Source organism: Oratosquilla oratoria, chromosome 16 (assembly GCF_046742065.1).
Source record: "Oratosquilla oratoria isolate Oo_2021 chromosome 16, ASM4674206v1, whole genome shotgun sequence".
NCBI classification, from domain to species: domain Eukaryota; kingdom Metazoa; phylum Arthropoda; class Malacostraca; order Stomatopoda; family Squillidae; genus Oratosquilla; species Oratosquilla oratoria.
The window spans coordinates 12,532,265-12,554,064 of NC_134792.1; the positions used below are offsets into that span (position 1 = coordinate 12,532,265).

At 41.3% G+C, this 21,800-nt stretch overlaps 1 protein-coding gene across 4 annotated transcripts in view; it reads left to right on the forward strand.

The window, feature by feature from the left end:
* LOC143033829 (regulation of nuclear pre-mRNA domain-containing protein 1B) overlaps positions 1-21,800 on the forward strand; it is a 211,219-nt gene that overhangs the window by 163,350 nt on the left and 26,069 nt on the right. The window contains exon 8 of one of the 4 annotated variants that reach the window (XM_076199357.1): positions 8,379-8,480. In XM_076199357.1, the coding sequence (XP_076055472.1) occupies positions 8,379-8,480 (102 nt within the window). Of the gene's footprint in view, positions 1-8,378; positions 8,845-21,800 lie in introns of those variants that run through there. The other 3 variants (XM_076199356.1, XM_076199358.1, XM_076199359.1) reach the window with 3 other exon arrangements.

Below are 21,800 nucleotides of genomic sequence, written 5' to 3' on the forward strand. Positions count from 1 at the left end.
GGAGACAGGAGAGCAACAGAGGGAGTAATTGGTGAGGAGCAGTGTAGGTTAAGGAAAGGTAGGGGTTGCATAAATCAGGTTTTTGTGGTAAGGCAGATCTGTGAGAAAGCCTTAGCAAAAGGTAAGGATATTTTTTTAGCCATTATATATTTGAAAAAGGGTTATGACAAGGTGGACAGGAAGGCAGTGTGGGAGGTATTACAAATATATGGAATTGGGGGAAAGCTGTTAACCACTTCAGTATGACTCAAATTCTTGCGTGCAGCATTGGCTGCCATATATAAATTGCATCACACTAATTGCATTATAAAATATAAGACCAATGCTGTATTACTTGTTCTCTTTTACTTTGAGTAATAATAAATGCAGAAAATGAATCAAATCAGTTCACAGAATCTGGGGGAACTCATGTACAACTACAAACAAATATAATCAGGACACCAACACCAGTATCCTTGTTTACCCACTCATGCCTCATGACACCTATGTAGGTGTCATCATATCGAAGTGCTTAAGGACATTCAAGAGTTTTTACGATAGTAAACCATGTGTTAGAATTGGAAATGGAGAGAAAAGAGTGAGTGGTTTGAGGTAAAGGTGGTGCTGCATCAGGGCTGTGTCATATCACTAGGGTTGTACAATATGTACATGGATGGCGTGGTGCAGGAGGTAAATGTGAGGGTAATGGGCAGGGGACTGGAGATGGTTAAAGAAAATTAAGAAAAGTGGGAGATAAGCCAGTTGAAAGTAAGGAGAGAGGCTGGAAGAAGTGGATGATTTTAGGTATTTGGGGTCATATGTGGCAGGAAAGGGAGGAGTGGAGGTGATTAAAAAGTGTCATGAGAAATAGGTATATGGTAATGGATGCAGAGAAGAGGATATATGACTTGGAATTTAAGAGAGGAAGTTTAAATGTGTTTGAGATTAAATGTTTGAGAAATATAGTAGGGGTTACAAGGTTAGATGTAGTGAGAAACAAGGTGAGGAGGAGAGCAGGGGTGGAAAAGGAGATGGCAGGTAGGGTTGATGAATGAATATTGAGATGGTTTGGACATATGGAAAGATTAAGTGAAGAAGGAATAGTAAGAGAGGTGTGGATGCAGAGGTGGATGGAGTGAACTTGATGGGGACAACTGAGGATGAGATAGATGGATGGGGTGAAAAGGGGCTTTGAGCAAGGAAGGGAAAGGGGTAGGAGATAGGGGCAAGTGGAGAATGGCTGTGCATTGATGAAACTTTGATGCAAGGAAGGGAGAGGGCAGGGGATGGGGGTAGGAAGTGGTTATGTGTGGATGTTATTTTGACAGTCCTAAGGAATTTCTCCATGTCTTTTCTATTTTCTGCATGAGGGGATGGAGGTCAGGGTTGCTGATTAAGTGAAGTGACCTTGCTGTGGATTTACTGTGTCTTACTGCAATCCCTCTGACCCTTCATCCACATGGAGCTAAAATGAGAGGAAGGCAAGGGTAGTGGATGGGAGTGGTTGGCTACCTCCCTTGTAAGGGGGAGAAAGCCCTTGGTATATAGGGAAAAATACCCCATCTGGGGTATTGGCTGCATGTTATTATGGAGTTAAAAACTGCTCAGTAGCCACACACCATTTTGCCTGTGATAGAGGAAATATCTCTTCATAGAGAAATGATGCTTCTTTATCATACTGTAACTGTTCATCCATTATGCTTTCCCCCTACTCTTAATACTGTCCTGTACCACTTCTCTGAATATTCATTTCCTTTTTCACCAAACCCTGTGGTAGCATAGAAAGAATATTACCACCGAGTGTTCTCACTTGAGTTGTAAAAAGTAACAAAAATGGGACAGGGATAGGACTAGGTATGTTATTCTCTTTAGCCACAAAGGGGACATTCCTAAAAAAAAAAAAAGGCAAAGGCATAAGAGGGTCTGGGTGTTTTCCAAGCAGAACCCTAAGGTTTGGGTCTTTTAATGTGCATAGATGTGGTACAGATGAGAGTAAAATGGAAGAGATAGGTAGTATGTTTGTGAGAAGAAAGATGGATATGTTGGCATTGAGTGAAACTAAATTGAAAGGAAGGGGCAAGTTTGAGTTTCGATGTGTCAGGAGTGAAGAGAGGATGAGGGAGAGAAGGGGTGGCTATACTAGTAAGTGAAGAGGGAGGCAAGTGTGTGGTGGAGTGGAAGGAGAGGTTAATGTGGATAAAGGTGAAACTGGGAAGGGAGATGTGGGTTTTTGTAAGTGCATATGGGACTGGTAGTGAGAAGAGTGTAGAGGAAAGGGAGGGTTTTTGGATAGATTGAAATGAATGCATAGAGGGTTTAGAGAGAAATGTCAGTGTAGTGGTATTGGGAGATCTCAATGCTAGGATAGGAGACAAACCAATAGACAGAAGTGTGGAGTTCCGGGAAAAAATCGTAATGGAGAGATAATGGTGGAGATGTGTCTAGAAAGAGAGTTGATGATAGCAAATATAGTTTTTCAGAAGAAAGTCAAGTAAAAGTACACATGGGAGAGGGTGGATGGAAGTGTGGTAGGGCTTTAATGGACAATATAGTGGTAACCAGGAGAATAATAGGAAGAGTTTTGGATGTATATATTCTAAGGGGAGAGAGTGGGGGAATATTAGATAAATTTTTGGTGGAAGGTAAGTTGAGAGTGGAGGATAGATGGAGAAAGAGGAAAAGGACAGAAGGTAGGGAGAGTAAACTATTTAAATGAGAAAGAAAAGGAAAAGTATAAGAAGAAGCTGAGAGAAGAATGGGAGGAAGTGAAGGATATAGTAGAACTAAGAGTGGAGGAGGAATGGGGATGGTTCAAGGAGGGAGTCGCAAGGTGTGCAAAGATGGTGTGTGGAACAAGGAGGATGGGAGGAACAGAAGAAAGGGTAGTGAGTGGTGGGATGATGAAGCAAAAAAGGTAAGAAAAGAAAAGAGCATTCACAGACTGGTTACAAAATAGGACAAGAGAATCATATGAGTAAAGGAAATATAAAGCATAAGGTAAAGGAGGCAAAGAAGAGACAAGATGTGAAATGGGATAAGAGTATGACAGAGAATTTCAAAAGTAATAAAAAGATGTTTTGCAAAGAAATTAAGAGAGGAAGTGGAGGCGAATCAAGTAGAGAAGAAAAGGTAAAAGGTGCCGATGGAGAGATGATAATGGAAGAGACAGCAGTAAGTGGAAGATGGGCAGAGTATTTTAAGAAGCTGCTAAATGTGAAGGAGTATAGGGAAGGAAAGGTAGTTGCAATGGGAAGTGCTAAGAAAATGACAGTGATGAATGAGTAAAATGGGCGAGAAATAAGGAAATATGAGATGAAAGCAGTTATTAAAATGATAAGAGCAGGTAAGGCACCTGGGTTGGATGGGTGTCATGCTGAGTGCCAAAAAAAAGAAAGGGAGGTACAGTGATGGTGGACTAGCTGGTAAGGTTGTTTGATGTTTGTCTAAAAGAGGGTAGAGTGCTGGAGGACTGGAGGAGTGCCTGTATAGTTTTGGCGTACAGGGGAAAGGGGACAAGTGTGAGTGTAGTAGTAGTTTCAGAGGAATAAGTTTGTTTAGTGTAGTTGGTAGGGCTTATGGGAGGATTTTGATTGAGAGGATTAGGGGAGGAACAGAGGGAGTAATTGGTGAGGAACAGTGTGGATTTAGGACAGGTAAGGGTTGCATGTATCAGAATTTTGTGGTAAGGCAGATATGTGAGAAAGCTATAGGAAAAGGTAAGGATGTTTTTTGGGCCTTTATGGATTTGGAAAAGGCTTATGACATGGTAGACAGGAATGCATTGAGGGAGATATTGGAGATATATGGGATAGGAGGAAAGCTGTTAACCCCTTCAATACGGGCCACATTGCATGTCTGGCTGCATTAGTTGCCAGACATGCAATGTTGCGTTATAATACTCACATTATAAAAAATAAAGTCACTGCTCTATCGCTCGTTCTCTTTTACCCGTGAATTTTGATAACCATAGAAAATATGATGAAGCCAGTTTACAGAGTATGTGGGTCACGCAGGTACGACTACAATAAATATAATCAAGACGCCGACGTCAGCATCCTCGTGTACCCACTTGCTCCTCATGACGCCTACATAGGCGTCACCGTATGGTAGGGGTTAAGAGCAGTCGGGAGTTTTTATGAGAGTAGTAGAGTCTGTGTTAGAATTAGAAATGGAGAGAGTGAGTGGTTTGAGGGATGTGTTGCCTTAGCTGTTCAATTTGTACATGGATGGGTGGTTTGAGAGGTAAACTCAAGGGTAATGGGCCGGGGATTGGAGACAGTTAAAGAAAATGTAGAAGAGTGGGAGATAAGCAAATTGTTTGCTGACAACGCTGCACTTGTAGCAGAATCAGAGGAGGGATTAAAGATATAGTGACAGTTTGGGAAGGTGTACAAAAGAAAGAAGTTGAAGATTAATAAAAAAAAAAAAAAGCAAAGGCATAAGAGGGTCTGGGAGGAGTTTTCTGTGCATGGATGTGATATAGATCAGTATGTTTTTGAGAAGATGGATGTGTTGGAAATGAGTGAAACTAAGTTGAAAGGGATGGGCATGTTTGAGTTTGGGAGGGTGCCAGGAGTGAAGAGAGGATGAGGGCAAGAAGAGGTGGCTATACTAGTTAGTGAAGACATAGGTAAGCTTGTGGTGGAGTGGAAGGATATTTCTTTAAGGTTAATGGGGATGAAGGTGAAACTAGGAAGGGATATGTGGGTTTTTGTAAGTGTATATGAGCCTGGTAGTGAGAAGAGTATAGAGGGAAGGGAGACTTTTTGGATATATTTAAATGAGTGCATAGAGGGTTTAGGAAAAAATGTCAATGTAGTGGTATTGGGGGATATCAATACTAGGGAAGGAGATGAACCAATACATGGAGTGGTTGGGAAGTGTGGAATTCCAGGAAAAAATTGTGGAGAGATGATGGTGGAGATGTTTCTAGAGAGAGGGTTTATGATGGCAAATACAATGTTTAGAAAGAAAGTCAAATATAAGTACACATGGGAGAGGGTGGTGGATGGAAGAGTGGTAGATAGGACTTTAATGGACTATATAGTGGAAACCAGGAGAAGATTTGGAAGAGTTTTGGATGTACTCTAAGGTGAGAGAGTGGGGGAATATCAGATCATTTTTTTGGTGGAAGGTAAGTTGAGAGTGGAGGATAGATGGAGAAAGAGAATAGAAGGTTGGGATGTGTTTAGAGTAAACTGCTTGAATGAGAAGGAAAGGAGGAGTACAAAAAGAAGCTGAGAGAAGAATGGGTGGGAGTGAAGGATAGATTAGAACATTGAGTGGAGGAGGAATGGGGGTGTATCAAGGAGAGAGTCACAAGGTGTGCAAAGATGGTGTGTGGAACAAGGAGGATGGGAGGAAATATAAGGAAGGGTAGTGAGTGTTGGGATGAAGCAAAAAAGTTTGGTCACAGAATAGAGTTACAAAGAAAAGAGAAGTAAAGTATAAGATAAAGAAGGCAAAGAGGAGAGCAGATGTAAAATGAGGTAAGAGTATGAGAGAAAATTTTGAAAGTGACAAAAAGATGTTTTGGAAGGAAATTAAGAGAGGAAGGAGAAGCAAAGCAAGTAGAGAAGAAAAGGTAAAAGGTGCAGATGGAGAGATGATAATGGAAGAGATGGCAGTAAGAGGAAGATGGGCAGAGTATTTTAGGGAGTTGTTAAATGTGAAGGAGGATAGGGAAAGAAAGGTAGTTGCAGTGGGAAGCACTAAGAAAATGACAGTGATGAGTGAGAAAAATGGAGGAGAAATAAGGAAAGATGTTGAAAGCAGTTATTAAAATAATGAGAACAGGTAAGGCACCTGGGTTAGATGGGTGTCATGCTGAGGGTCTAAAAAAGGAGGTACAGTGATGGTGGACTAGCTGGTGAGGTTTGATGTTTGTCTAAAAGAAGGTAGAGTACTGGAGGAGTGCCTGTATAGTTCCACTTTACAAGAGAAAAGGGGACAAGTGTCAGTGTAGTAGTTTCAGAGGAATCAGTTTGTTGAGTGTATTTGGTAAGGCTTACGGGAGGATTTTGATTGAGAGGATTAGGGGAGAAACAGGGAGTAATTGGTGAACCGTGTGGGTTTAGGACAGGTAGGGGTTGTGTGGATCAGATTTTTATGGTAAGGCAGATATGTGAGAAAGCTTTAGGAAAAGGTAAGGATGTTTTTTGGGCTTTTATGGATTTGGAAAAGGCTTATGACATGGTAGACAGGAATGCATTGAGGGAGATATTGGAGATATATGGGATAGGAGGAAAGCTGTTAAGAGCATTCTAGAGGTTTTACAAAAGTAGTGGAGTCTGTTAGAATTAGAAATGGAGAGAGTGAGTGGTTTGAGGTAAAGGTGGGACTTCGTCAGGGATGTGTTATGTTGCCTTAGCTGTTCGATTTATACATGGATGGGGTGGTTTGAGAGGTAAACTCAAAGGTAATGGGCTGGGGATTGGAGACAGTTAAAGAAAATGGAGAAAAGTGGGAGTTTAGCCATTTGTTGTTTGCTGACGACATTGTGTTTGTAGCAAGATCAGAGAAGGTATTAAGGGAGTTTGACGGAGTTTGGGAAGGTGTGCAAAAGAAGGAAGTTGAAGATAAATGTGGGTAAAAGTAAAGTGATGAGATGTACAAGGGGAGAGGATGGCAGCAAATTGGAAGTGAGTATTAAAGGAGGGAGACTAGAGAAAGTGGATAGGTTTAAATTCTTGGATGTGAATGTGACGGGAAAGGGAGGAGTGGAGGTGGAAGAAGAATGTAGATTTAGAGAAGCAAGTAATTGTGTTGGGTGATTAAAAAGTGTAATGAGAAATAAACATTTGGGAATTGATGCTAAGAGGAGATTGTATGAAGGGGGGATTGTGCCGACAGCACTGTATGGGGCAGAAACAAGGAACATAAGAGAGTAAGAGTTTAAATGTGTTTGAGATGAAATGCCTGAGAAGTATGATAGGGGTTACTAGGCAGGATAGAGTGAGAAATGAGGAGGTGAAGAGAGCAGGGGTGGAAAGGGAGTTATGAGATAGGGTTGATGAAAATATATCAGGATGCTTTGGACACATGGAAAGAATGAGAAAAGAAAGATTAGTAAAAGAGAGATGGAGGGAGTGAACATGAGGGGCAACCAAGGAGGAGATGGATAGATAGGGTAAAAGGGGCATTGGGAAAGAGGGGAATGTCTGTTGAGGAAGGAAGGAAGGGAGAAGACAGAAGATTGGGGTGAATGGAGAATGGTTAATTATGGATAATGTTGTGATGCATGGAAGGGGGATGAGGGGGGTGAGTGAGTACAAGTGAATGATATTTTGATGCAGCCCAAAGGGATTTCTCCTTGTCTTCACTTTTTTTGCATGAGGGGACAGAGGAGGGATTTACCAATTAAATGAAGTGGGCTTGCTGTGGATGTGCTGTGTTTTGCTACATTGCTTCTGACCCAGGGCAGTGGGCAAGATGCAGGGATGACCCATCATCTAGAAGGAGCCAAGAAAAGAGGAAGGGAGGGGTGGTGAATGGGAGTGGAGTATGGGGCTACCTCCCTTGTAAGGGGGAAAAAGCCATTGGTATGTTAAAAAAAAAAGCAAAAAGCAAAAGTATATACATATATCAAGGGCTTTTTCCTCCTTAAAAGGGAAGTAACCAAAGTCAAACGGTATAATTCCATTCCCACCCATATCATTCCCACTCTCTCCACTCCCATTCACCCCCCCTCCCTCTCCCCTTCTATTGTTTACTCTACCTGGATGATGGGTCATCCCTGCATCTCGCCCATTGCCGTGGGTCAAAACCAATGGAGCAAGACACAGCACATCTAGAGTGAGGCCACTTCATTTAATCAGTGACCCCCTCCCCTCTGTCCCCGGATTCAGAAAAAAAAGAAGTAAAAATAAAAAGTGATAAATAATATTATTTAAATGGAGATTGTTCTCCAGTCATAAATGAATGCTGCATGGCTCTGGTCCATAGGGATGCTATTAAGTTACTTGTATAATGACTGCATAAGAATTATGCAGTCGATATCCTTTATGAGGTGTGAATGGATGAGTGGATGATGCAGCCCAAAGAAATGTTCCCTAAATCTGTTCCATGGATGAGTGGATGATGGAGAGCGGTGTTCACATGGTGAAGCAGTCAGGGTAAAGCAACATTGGCTGCTGGGGCATGCTATGGAAGAGCTGTTTCATCCTGTGCTTTATTTGATCTAAATAGCATGGCATGGGGTATGGCAACCCTTGATCCCTGGGGTGTGGGAGGGGTGGGAGACTGTATCTTTTGGTGTGAATGTGTGTTTTAACTCAGCTACCTCCTTTCATAACAGTTAGAGGGTTAAGGCATATATATAATACCATTATTCACTAAGAACTTGATGATGATCATTATCTGCAAGATCGAGGTCATTAATTGCTTCCATTATCCACCAGGAACATCGGCAGAAACTTCACAAAGTCCAGAAAGTTCGGACAGAGCTCAAAGCACACCTGCAAAACCTGCCAGACATCTCCAAGCTGCCCAGCATCACAGGGGTGGGTCTTGCTCCCCTTCCCTCACCTGGAGATCTTTTCACTTAATCTTTAGTATCCCAAAGATATGTTGAAGATACCCTGAGTTGTTGTGTGCCCTTGAAATACCTTCTATGGTTGCTAATCCTCCAACTACTCACAAGTCCTGCAGGAGATATCTGAGCCAAGTTCTCCAATGGCCTGTGTATATCTTCATTCGATTCAGAGTGAATTCAGAGATTTACTGGATATCTTTTGTGAAAGTGGACTAGAACAAAGCTGAGTACTTATTCTCAAGCACTCAACCGTTACCATACTTTAACATCAGAATCAAATGAGTGTCTTCGGGTACTTTTATATTATCAAAATAGGACTTGATTCTCTCTCTCTCTCTTTCTCATATATTTCTGTAATACTTCTTTCACAATAGGAGGTATGCTTTGTTGATTGGGGGAGGGGGGGGGGTAAAGAATCCAGTAAGTCTTGTTGTCATACCCATTCTGACTCTCTGTGATGATTTCATGTCCTAATATTGGAGACTCCTGAAGTTCCATTCTCGTCATTTTAACTTGGTAGTGATTTACTTCATTATTACTATTCAGTCATCACCCTGTCCCCTCATAACTTGACATGGGAGAAAAGAACAAAGAAATCCCACTATTCTCATTTCACAGGTCCCTTTGGCTTTTTCCTGCTTAACCATGAGAACCCTCATTTTTTCTTCAGTTCACCCTCTCTCATGGAACATTTTTGCTTTTAGAACTTACTGACTACAAGATTTCTTATAGTTTTCTTCACAATTCCCTAAGCATATTGATTTAACAATTTTTCATAATTTCCTATGTTCCTGTTAGTGGGTCTTTCATGGAGAAGTTACTTAAGTGAGAAGTATCATTTTTGACCAAAATTATTATACATACTTATACCAACAGCTTTTTTCCTTCCTACAAGGGAGGTAGCCAAAGTCAAAGGCATAAATCCACTCCCACCCATTTCATCCTCACATATTCCATATTCATTCCCCCCTCCTTTTCTTGGCTCCTCCTGGATGATGGGTCATCCCTGCATCTCTCCCACTACCCTAGGTCAGAAGCAATGTAGCAAGACACAGCAACTCCACAGCAAGGCCACTTCACTTCATCGGCAAACCTCTCTCCATCCCCGCGGTCAGAAAAAGAGAAGACAGGGAGAAATCCCTTTGAGTTGCATCAAAATATCATTCACACATACTCTCTTGCCTCCCCCAATCCCCCACCACACCCTTCCATACATCACATCATCATACATACACAACCATTCTCCACTCACCCCATCTTCTGTCTTCTCCCTTCCTCAACAAACATTCCCCTCTTTCCCAATGCCCCTTTTACCCCATCCATCCATCTCATCCTTGGTCACTGCCTCATGTGCCTTCCCTCCACTGCTGCCTTTCACTCCTCTTTTACTAATCTTTCTTCACTCACTCTTTCTACGTGTCCAAGCCATCCCAAATATTTTTCATCAATCCTGTCTCCCAACTCCCTTTCCACCCCCGCTCTCATCCTCACCACTTCGTTTCTCAATCTATCCAGCTAGTAACCTCTATCATACTTCTCAGGCATTTCATCTCAAACACATTTAAACTCTCTCTTATGTTCCATGTTTCTGCCCCATACAGTGCTATCAGCACAATTGTTCATACAATCTCCTCTTAGCATCCATTTCCAAATGTCTATTTCTCATTACACTTTTTAATTACCCAAGTCATTCACTTGCTTCTCTCAGTCTACATTCTACCTCCACTCCTCCCTTTCCTGCCACATTCGCACTCAAGTATCTAAAATTATCCACTTCCTCCAGTCTCAATCCCTTAATACTCATTTCCCATTTGCTGCAATCCTCACCCATTGTACATCTCATCACCTTGCTTTTACCCACATTTATCTTCAACTTCCTTCTTTCACACAACTTCACAAACTCTGTCACTAACTTCCTTAATTCCTCCTCTGATCCTGCTACAAGCACAGTGTCATCAGCAAACAACAATTGGCTTATCTCACTTCTCTCCATTTTCTTTAACTGTCTCCGATCCCTGACCCCATTACATTTGCATTTACCTCTTGCACCACCCCATCCATGTATAAATTGAACAGCCTAGGCGACATTACACATCCCTGATGAAGTCCCACCTTAACTTCAAACCACCACCACACACTGATTCCAAGACAATGTCTACTACTCTCGTAAAAACTCTTGACTGCTCTTAACAGCTTTCCTCCTAACCCATATATGTGCAATACCTCCCACAGTGCCTTCCTGTTTACCCTGTCATAAGCCCTTTCCAAATCCATAAAGGCCCAAAAAACATCCTTACCTCTTCCTAAAGCTTTTTCACATAGTCTTACCACAAAAATATGATCCACACAACCCCTACCTGTCCTAAACCCACACTATTCCTCACCAATTACTCCCTGTTCCTCTCCTAATCCTCTCCATCAAGACTCTTCCATAAGCCTTCCAAACTACACTTAACAAACTGATCCCTCTGAAATACATCCACACTTGTCCCTTTTTCCCTTGTAAAGTGGAACTCTACAGGCATTCCTCTAGTCCTGCAGTACTCTACCCTCTCTTAAACATTAAATAACCTCACCAGCCAGTCCACCATCACTGTACCTCCCTTTTTAGACATTCTGCATGACACCCATTCAACCCAGGTGCCTTACCTGCTCTCATCATCTTAACAACTGCCTTCACCTCATTTTTTCTTATTTCTCCATTTTCCTCTCTCATCACTCATTTTCTTAGTGCTACCCGCTGCAATTACCTTTCCCTTCCTATTCTTCTTATTTAACATACATATACCAAAGGCTTTTTCCCCCCTTATAATATAGGGAGGTAGCCAAAAAACAAAGGCATAAAAACCACTCCCACCTATTTCATCCTTAACATACTCCACTCCCCTCCACCATCTTCCCTTCTTCTTATCTTGGCACCTACTGGATGATGGGTCATCCCTGCATCTCGCCCACTGCCCTGGGTCAGAAGCAGTGTTGCAAAACAGCACATCCACAGCAAAGCTGCTTCATTAAATTGGCGACCCCCCTCTCTGTCCCTTCATGCAGAAAAGGAGAACACAGGGAGAAATCCCTTTGGGCTGCATCAGTTTATTTCTCGCACATACTCCCTCACCCCCCATCCCCCACCCCCCATCCCCCACCCACTCCATCTCATGCATCACAGCATCATCCGTACACAACCATTCTCCATTCACCCCTATCTTGTCCTTTCCTGTCCTTTCTCAACCAATATTCCCCTCTTTCCCAATGCCCCTTTTACCCCATCCATCCATCTCATCCTAGGTCGCCCCCTCATGTTCACTCATTCCACCTCTGCCTTCCACACCTCTTTTACTAATCTTTCTTCACTCATTCTTTCAATGTGTCCAAACCATCCCAATACTCTTTCATCAATCCTATCTCCCAACTCCCTTTCCACCCCCATTCTCCTTCTCACCTCCTCATTCTCACTCACTCCAGCCTAGTAACCCCCATCATAGTTCTCAGGCACCTCATCTCAAACACATTCAAACTCCTCTTCTCTTCCTATCTCATGTTCCATGTTTCTGCCCCATACAGTGTTGTTGGCACAATCACTCCTTCATACAATCTCCTCTTAGCATCCATTTCCAAATGTCTATTTCTCATTACATTTTTTAATCCCCCAAGGCATTTACTCGCTTCTCTCAGTCTACATTCTACCTCCACCTCCACTCCCTTTCTCACCACATTAGCACTCAACTATCTAAAACTATTCACTTCCTCCAGTCTGTCTCCCTTAATACTCACTTCCCATCTGCTGCCACTTTCTCCCCTTGTATATCTCATCACCTTACTTTTACCCACATTTATCTTCAACTTCTTTTGCACACCTTCCCAAACTCTGTCACTAACTTCCTCAATCCCTCCTCTGATCCTGGTAAAAGTACAGTGTCATCTGCAAACAACAATTGGCTAGTCTCCCATTTTTCTCCATTTTCTTTAACCATCTCCAGTCCCTAACCCACTACCTTTGCATTTACCTCTTGCACCACCCCATCCATGTATAAATTGAACACCCAGGGCAACATAACACATCCCTGACGAAGTCCCACTTTTACCTCAAACCACTCACTCTCTCCATTTCTAATCCTAACACAAGCTCTACTACTCTCGTAAAAACTCTTAAAAGCTTTCCTCCCATCCCATATATCTGCAATATTTCCCACAATGCCTTCCTGTATACCCTGTCATAAGCCTTTTCCAGATCCATAAAAGACCAAAAAAACATCCTTACCTTTTCCTAAAGCTTTCTCACATATCTGTCTTACCACAAAACTGACCTATGCAACCCCTACCTGTCCTAAACCCATACTGTTCCTCACCAATTACTCCCTCTGTTCCTCTCCTAATCCTCTCAATCAAGACCCTCCCATAAGCCTTCCCAACTACATTTAAGAAAGTGATCCTTCTGAAACTACTACACTCACACTTGTAAAGTGAAATTATACAGGCACTCCTCCAGTCCTCTGGCACTCTACCCTCTCTTAAACAAACATTAAATAACCTCACCATCCAGTCAACCATCACTGTATCTTCCTTTTTTCAGACATTCTACATGACATCCATCCAACCCAGGTGCCTTACCTGCTCTCATCATCTTAACAACTACCTTCACTTCATCTTTCCTTATATCTCCTCCATTTTCCTCATTCGGCATGGTCATTTCCTTAGTGCTTCCCACTGCAACTACCTTTCCCTCCCTATCCTCTTTCACATTTAATAACTCCCTAAAATAATCTGCCCATCATCCTTTTACTGCCTTCTCTTCCATTATCATCTCTCCATCTGCACCTTTTACCTCTTCTTCTCTACTTGATTCGCCTCCTCTTCCTCTCTCAATTTCTTTCCAAAACATATTTTTATTACTTTCAAAATTTTCTCTCGTACTCTTACCCTATTTTACATCTGCTCTTTGCTTTACTTCTTTTCTCTTTTCTTTGTACCTCTCATATGATTCCCTCATCCTATTTTGTAACCAATCTGTGAATGCTCGCTTCTTCTCTTCTACAACCTTCTTTGTTTCCTCATCCCACCATTCACTACTCTTTCTTCTATTTCTTCCCATCCTTCTTGTTCCACACACCATCTTTGTACACCTTGTGACTCCCTCCTTGAACCATCCCCATTCCTCTCTCAGCTTCTTGTACTCCTTTTCCTTCTCATTTAAGCAGTTTACTCTAAGCACCTCCCTACCTTCTTTTTCCACTTACTCCATCTATCTTCCACACTCAGCTTACCTTCCACCAAAAAATGACATAATATTCTCCCTCTCTCTCCCTCCACTACACTCTTACCTATCTTTTCACTTACTAGTATAACCACCCCTTCTCTCATTCATCGTCTCTTCACTCCTGAGAACCTTCCAACAACACTCCCAAACCCACATTCACCCCTCCCTCTCACTCAATGCCAACACATCCAACTTTCTTCTCACAAACATAATGCCTATCTCTTACCTTTTACTCTCATCTGTACCACATCCACACACATTAAAAGACCCAAACCTTAGGGTACTGGTTGGAAAACTCCTAGACCCCCTTATGCCTTCACATTTTTTAGAAATGTCCCTTGTGGGGCTACAGGGAGAAGGATGCCTAGTCCTAATTCCTGTCCCATTTTTGTCGCCCCTTACGACTCAAGTGGTAAGACTTGGTGACATTATTCTTTCCCCCCTACATTTAGCAACCCTAGGGTGCTGGTTGGAAAACTCCTAGACCCTCTTATGCCTTTACTTTTTTTAGGAATGTCCCCTGTGGGGCTACAGGGAGAAGGATGCCTGGTCCCAATCCCCATCCCTTTTTTCTCGCCTCTTACGATCCAAGTGGAAATACTGGGTGGCAGTATTCTTTTGCCCCCACCACAGGGTAGGTAGACAAAAAAGGAAATGAATATTCAGAGAAATTGTACAAGACAGTAACAAGGGGTTGGGGGACAGCATAATGGAGGGACAGTTGTAGTATAAAAGTGTCATCATTTCTCTATGAACAGAGTTTTCCTCTATCACAGACAAAATGGTGTGTGGCTCTGGTCCATAGGGGCGCCCCATATAGACCCTAAAGTATCAACTGCATGCTACTTTTGCCACAATAACATGCAGCCAATACCCCAGACGGGGTGGATGTGCTGTGCCTTGTGACACTGCCTCTGACCCAGGGCAGTGGACAAGGTGCAGGGATGACCCTTCATCCAGGAGGTGCTAAGATAAGAGGGTGGGTGGAGGGGAGTGGAATGTATTTAATGATGGAATGAGTGGGAGTGATTTTATGCCTTTTTTCTTTTTGGCTACCTCCCTTGTAAGGGGGAAAAGGCCTTGGTATATGTATGTATTTAGCAACTCCCTAAAATACTTCCCATTTTCTTCTTACTACCTACTCTTCTATTATCATCACTCTATCTGCACCTTTTACCTTTTCTTCTCTACTTGATTCGCCTCTTCCTCTCTTAATTTCTTTCCAAAACATCTTTTTATTACTTTCAAGGATTTCTGTCATACTCTTACCACATTGCACATCTGCTCTCCTCTTTGCCTCATTTATCTCATGCTTTACTTCTCTTTTCTTTGTACTTTTCATATGATTTGTCCTATTTTGTAATCAATCTGTGAATTCTTGCCTCTTCTCTTCTACAACCTTCTTTGCTTCATCATCCTACCACTTACTACCCTTCCTTCTATTTCCTCCCATCCTCCATGTTCCACACATCATCTTTACACACCTTGTGACTCCTTCCATGAACCATCCCCATTCCTCCTCCACTCCTAATTCTACTTTATCCTTCACTCTCTCCCGTTCCTCTCTCGGCTTCTTCTTGTATTTCTTTTCTTTCTCATTTAAACAGTTCACTTTAAGCACCTCCTAAACATCTCTCCTTTTCCTCTTTCTCCATCTATCCTCCACTCTCAACTTACCATCCACCAAAAAATTATATAATATTCCCCCACTCTTTCCCCTTAGAACATGTACATCCTTACCACTATATAGTCCATTGATGCTCTAGCTACCACCCTTCTATCCACCACCCTCTCCCATGTGTACTTATGCTTGACTTTTTTCCTAAATTTATTTGCTATCAACTCTCTAGGCACATCACCACCCACTCTCCACTACAATTTTTTTCCTGGGACTTACCAAATACCAACTACTCCATATATTGGTACATTTCCTACCCAAGCATTAAGGTCTCCCAATACCACTACAGTGACATATTTCCCTAATCCCTCTATACACTCATTTAAATCTATCTAAAAAACCTCCCTTTCTTCTACACTCTTCTCACTACCAGTCCCATATGCACATACAAAATCCCATATCTCCCCAGTTTCACGTTCATCCACATTAATATTGAAGAAACCTTCCACTCCACCACACACTTACCTATCTTTTCACTTACTAGTATAGCCACCCCTTCTCTCCCTCATCCTCTCTTCACTCACCCCTCCCTTTCAACTTAATTTCACTCAGTGCCAACACATCCAAATTTCTTCTCGCAAACATACTGCCTATCTCTTCCCTTGTACTCTCATCTGTACAACATCTACGCACATTAAGAGACCCAAACCTTAGGGCACAGGAAAGAAAACGCTTGCCAGACCCTCTTATTCCTTTACTTTTTTTGGAAAGTCCCCTTTGGTGCTACAAGAAGAAGGATGCTTAGTCCTATCTTTGTCCATTTTTTATTGCCTTATATGACTCAAGTGGGAATACTTGGTGGCAGTATTCTTTTTCCTGACCACAGGGTTTGGCAAAATGAGAAAATGAATACTCAGAGAAATAGTACAGGACAGTAACAAGAGTAGGGGGACAGCGTAATGGAGGGTCAGCTGCAGTATAATAAAGTATTGTCATTTCTCCATGAATAGAGATTTCCTCTACCACAGACAAAATGATGTGAGGCTCTGGTCCATAGGTGCACCCTATGTAGACCCTAAAGTATCAGCTGCATTCTGCTTAGCAGCTATTAACCCTACAACAACATGCAGCCAATACCCCAGACGGAGAGTACTCTGCTACTCTCTTAAAACTCGACTGCTCTTAACAGCTTTCCTCATATCCCACATATCTCCAATACCTCCCATATTGCCTTCCTGTCTACCCTGTCATAAGTCTTTTCCAAATCCATAAAGGCCCAAAAAATATCCTTACCTTTTCCTAAAGCTTGCTCTCATACCTACCCTACCACAAAAATATGATCCACACAACCCCTACCTGCCATGCTGTTCCTCACCAATTACTCCCTCTGTTCCTTGCCTAATCCTCTTGATCAAAAGCCTCTCATAAGCCTTACCCACCAACACTCAATGAACGGATCCCTCTGAATCTACTTGTCCCCTTTTTCCTTGTAAAGTGGAACTATACAGGCACTCCTGCAGTCCTCCAGCACTCTACCCTCTTTTAGACAAACATTAAACAACCTCACCAGCTAGTCCACCATCACTGCACCTCCCTTTTTTAGACACTCCTAATGACACCCATTCAACCCAGGTGCCTTACCTGCTCTCATCATCTTAATAACTGCCTTCACTTCTTCTTTTCTGTATTTCTCCTCCATTTTCCTCTCTTATCACGGTCATTTTCTTAGTGCTTCCCACTGCAACTACCTTACCCTCCCTATCCTCCTTCACATTTAGTAACTCCCTAAAATACTCTGCCCATCTTCCTCTTACTGCCCTCTCTTCCATTATCATCTCTCCATCTGCACCTTTTACCTTTTCTTCTGTACTTGAAATACCTCTTCTTCCTCTCTTAATTTTTTTCCAAAACATTTTTTTATCACTTTGAAAATTCTGTCATACTCATACCCCATTTCACATCTCTCGTCTTTGCCTCCTTTATCTTATGCTTTACTTCTCTTTTCTTTGTACCTCTCGTATGATTCTCTCATCCTATTTTGTAACCAGTCTTTGAATGCTCATTTCTTCTCTTCTATAACCTTCTTTGCTTCCTCATTCCACCGCTCACTACCCTTCCATTTCCTCCCATCCTTGTTCCACATACCATCTTTGCACATCTTATACCTCTTATAACTCCCTCCTTGAAACATTCCCATTCCCCCTCCACTCCTAGTTCTACTCTATCCTTCACTCCCACTCTTCTCTAAGCTTCTTGTACTCTTTCTCCTTTTCTTTCTCATGTAAGCAGTTTAAGCACCTCCCTATCAGCTCTCCTTTTCCTCTTTCTCCATCTATCCTCCACTCTCAACTTCCCTCCACCAAAAAATTATCTGATATTCCCCCACTCTCTCCTTAGAACATGTACATCTTGAAACTCTTCCTACTCTTCTCCTGATTACCATTATATCATCCATATTAAAGCCCTATCTATTGCCCTTCTATCCACCCTCTCCCATGTGTACTTATGCATGACTTTCTTCCAAAATACTGTATTTGCCCTCATCAACTCTCTTTCTAGACATATCTCCACCATCCTCACTTCACTACAATTTTCTCCTGGAACTCCACATTTCCCAACCACTCCATCTATTGGTTCATCTCCTACCCTAGCATTGAGATCTCTCAATACCACTACACTGACATTTCTCCCTAAACCATCTCACTAACAAGCACAATAGCAAAAATTTGTGAAAGAGTGATCCAAAACAGATGGGTTAAATACCTGGAAGAAAAATCTATACTGAACCCAAATCAATTTGGATTTAGACAAGGGAGATCCTGTACAACAAATCTGATCTGCTTTTACTCAAGATTAGTAGACATAATACAAGAAAGAGATGGATGGGCAGACTGCTTTTCTGGACCTGCAAAAGGCATTCGATAAGGTACCTCATAGGAAACTAATAAATAAGATAGAGTCAAAAGGTAGCATCAGAGGAAAATTATTGGAATGGATGAAAGACTTCCTGAGTGGGAGGAAAATGAGAGTTGTAATTAGAGAAAAATTCTCCAACTGGGAAGAAGTAAAAAACGGTGTCCCGCAAGGATCAGTACCCCTGATCATGTTCGCTGTATACATTAATGACATGAATGAAGGCGTCGAGTAGCAGATGATGCAAAATTACTTAAGAAGGTAAAAACGGAAGAGGACTGCAACTCATTGCAACAAGATCTGGACACAATCTGGAATTGGACTCAAAAGTGGGAAGTAAAATTCAAAATTAAGAAATGCAGTATAATGGAATTTGGAAAGAGTAGAAACAGAATATCAAAAGATTACAGAATTGGGGAAGAAAAAAAAAAACTATGAAAAAGATCTTGGAGTGATGATTGGAAAGGACATGAAACCAGATAAGCATATAAATAAGATGTTCGGAGAAACCTACAACTTATTGAGAGCAATCAAAGTGGCATTTACTTATATGGACGAAGAAATAATAAGGAAAATACTAACTACACTAATAAGACCAAAACTTGAGTATGCAGCATCACTTTGGACACCCAGTACCAAAAAGAATATTAAGAAACTAGAAAGATTACAAAGAGCGACAACCAAACTAACACCGACACTCGCCGAACTAACATATGAGCAAAGACTATCCAAATTGAACCTACCAACTCTGGAACAAAGAAGAGAAAGAGGAGATTTGCTAACTATCTACAGAATAATGAAAGGAATGGAAGTTTTAGACAGGAACGACCTATTAGTGTGGGAAAACGGTAAAACAAGAGGACACGGAAAAAAATTGAAAAAGGATAGTTATAGAAAAAACTTGAAAAGGAACAGTTTCCCACACAGAGCGATAAATACATGGAACAAATTAGACAACAAAACAGTATGTGCTAACACTATACAAGGTTTTAAGATAAAACTTGATGCGGAGAGATACAAAGATGGGTCACCATGAGCATAGCTCCCCTCCCGTATATTACAACTAGGTAAATACATTCATTTATATATATCCATAAAGCCTTCCTTTCCTCTACACTTCTCACTAGTAGGCCCATATGCACTTACAAAAACCCACATCTCCCTTCCCAGTTTCACCTTTATCCACATTAACCTTGAAGAAACCTCCTTCCATTTCACCACACATTTACCTCCTATCTCTTCATTTACTAGTATAGCTACCCCTTTCTCTCCCTTTTCCTCTCTTCACTCCTGACCCCTTTCCAAATACACTCCCAAACTCAAATTCACCCCTCCCTTTGAACTTTGTTTCACTCAGTGCTAACACATCCATCTTCTCACAGACATACTGCCTACCTCTTCCCCCATACTCTCATCTGTACCACATCCATGCACATTAAAAGACCCAAACCTTAGGGTTTCAGATTGGAAAACTCCCAGGAATGTCCACTTTGGGGCTACAGAGACTAGAATGGCTAGTTCTATCCTTATCCCTTTTTTGTTGCCTTTTATGACTCAAATGGGAACACTCGGTGGCAGTATTTTTTCTCCTCTACCATGGGGTTTGGTGAAAAAGGAAATGAATATTCAGAGAAGTGGTACAGGACAGTATTAAGAGTGGGGAACAGCATAATGTAGGGACAGTTACATTATGATAAAGTAGCATTATTTCTTTATGAAAATGATTATACCAGGTTAAAATGAATGGATTGTAGCTGAATAGTCATTGTCACTATGAGCTGCAGTGGTACTGTCAGGTCACATGCTGAAGATGTCGATATATTTCTTTGACTCCACGTTTTATTTATTATTTTTTTTCTTGTAACTGTTTTGAAGGTCTCAACACCTTACTGAAGTAACTGAAAGATACAGAAGGGTGACAACATTCTTTCCGTGTCTTCAGTATTCATATATTGCTTATGAACTGTGTACATTGGGAATTATACTTTAAGCAAGTGACTTGCATCATAGAATTACATTAACTCGTGTTGCCTTGTTAGTTGATATGGGGTTTGCCAAGTAATCACACATCCATTAAGAAAAATAGATAGATAAATAAATCAAATAAATAAATAACCTTTGGAAGGACCAGTCTTAGTAGTAACCCCTTCACTATGGAGACATTTTCTAAGATGAATGTCATTGCTTAGAATGAGTCAGAACAAAGTTTAAAGACTATGTTACCATACTGGCTACATTGCCTTTGACCTGAGTAGTGTGATGGGGAACAGGAATGACCCTTCATCCATAAGGTGCTAAGATAGGAGAGGCAAATGGATTTGAATGGATGTGGGTTGGGTGTGTGCTCTATACACGTGCTGCACACCATTTCCCCCTTTATAAGGGGGTTGATTTGAGTCAAAGCCCCCATCTAAAGTATATCATTTCACCATTGATAATCAGAGCTTCTATCCTTGATGTCAATATCACATTGAAGAGGAGTTGTAGGGGTAATAAAGGAGAAATTTAAGGAATATAGCTGAGAAGAAAGATGTTAGAAATTAGAAATTATCAGCAATTTTTGAATAGAGATTAGTTTATAATCATAAAAAATGCTGTATGACAAATCTGCAGAGGCATTATTAAAATGCTGAAATAGAAAGGTTAATTAAGATAGTTAAACTCCTTCTCTATGTCATTGAGCTTAATGAAATATTCTGGCATTAGTCAATTGATCCATTGCTGCTAGCCTCTCTTGCAGAAGACCCACAACTTAGTGAAGGGGTTAATGTACTTTGACAAAATCTTTCACCTACCTCTTTGCCCCATAACCAACATCATTCAGAATGATGACGATCCCCTTGCTCGATGTGGAATTGAAACAAATTATCCATGATAACATCCTAATGAGATATTGCAACCTAATGCAGACCTACCCTTCTGTTCAAAACCCAGCTTTATGCTGAGCTTAATTGTGTAAATGACACAACAGGGTTGTGGAAACATGTCAGAATTTTCTAATCTTACTGCAGAATATCAAGTTACAGTGATGGTTTCATGAATGAAATGTAAGCCACTTTTTGCAGTTGTTGTGTTACTGAACCACATATGTGGTGTTAATGCCATTTACGGAGATGTCTACTGCATTTTCCCAAAGTAATATTGTGCAGCAGCTATAGATAAGTCATATTTATGAAATTATGCCCCCCCCCCAGGTATCTACAGTAGCATTCAAGGTAGGATCCTCTTCCTATTTGTACCATTGACCCTACTTATTGCATAATACCAAGTAATTATGGAAGAGATGTATATGAATATTCAAAGAATACAGAGGAAGAAATTTTTAAAATTCATTGCAAAATATGGTTAACCACATTAGTTTTGTGAGCCACAAAACCATGTACCCATTGTTCCTGAAAAGCTAGAATACTAGAACATGTTTGGTTGGCTGTCTGAATGTGTATGGGACTAAAGGTAGAGGGATCAAGTAAGGTATTGCAAAGTAAATCCTCTGCTAGTGTCAG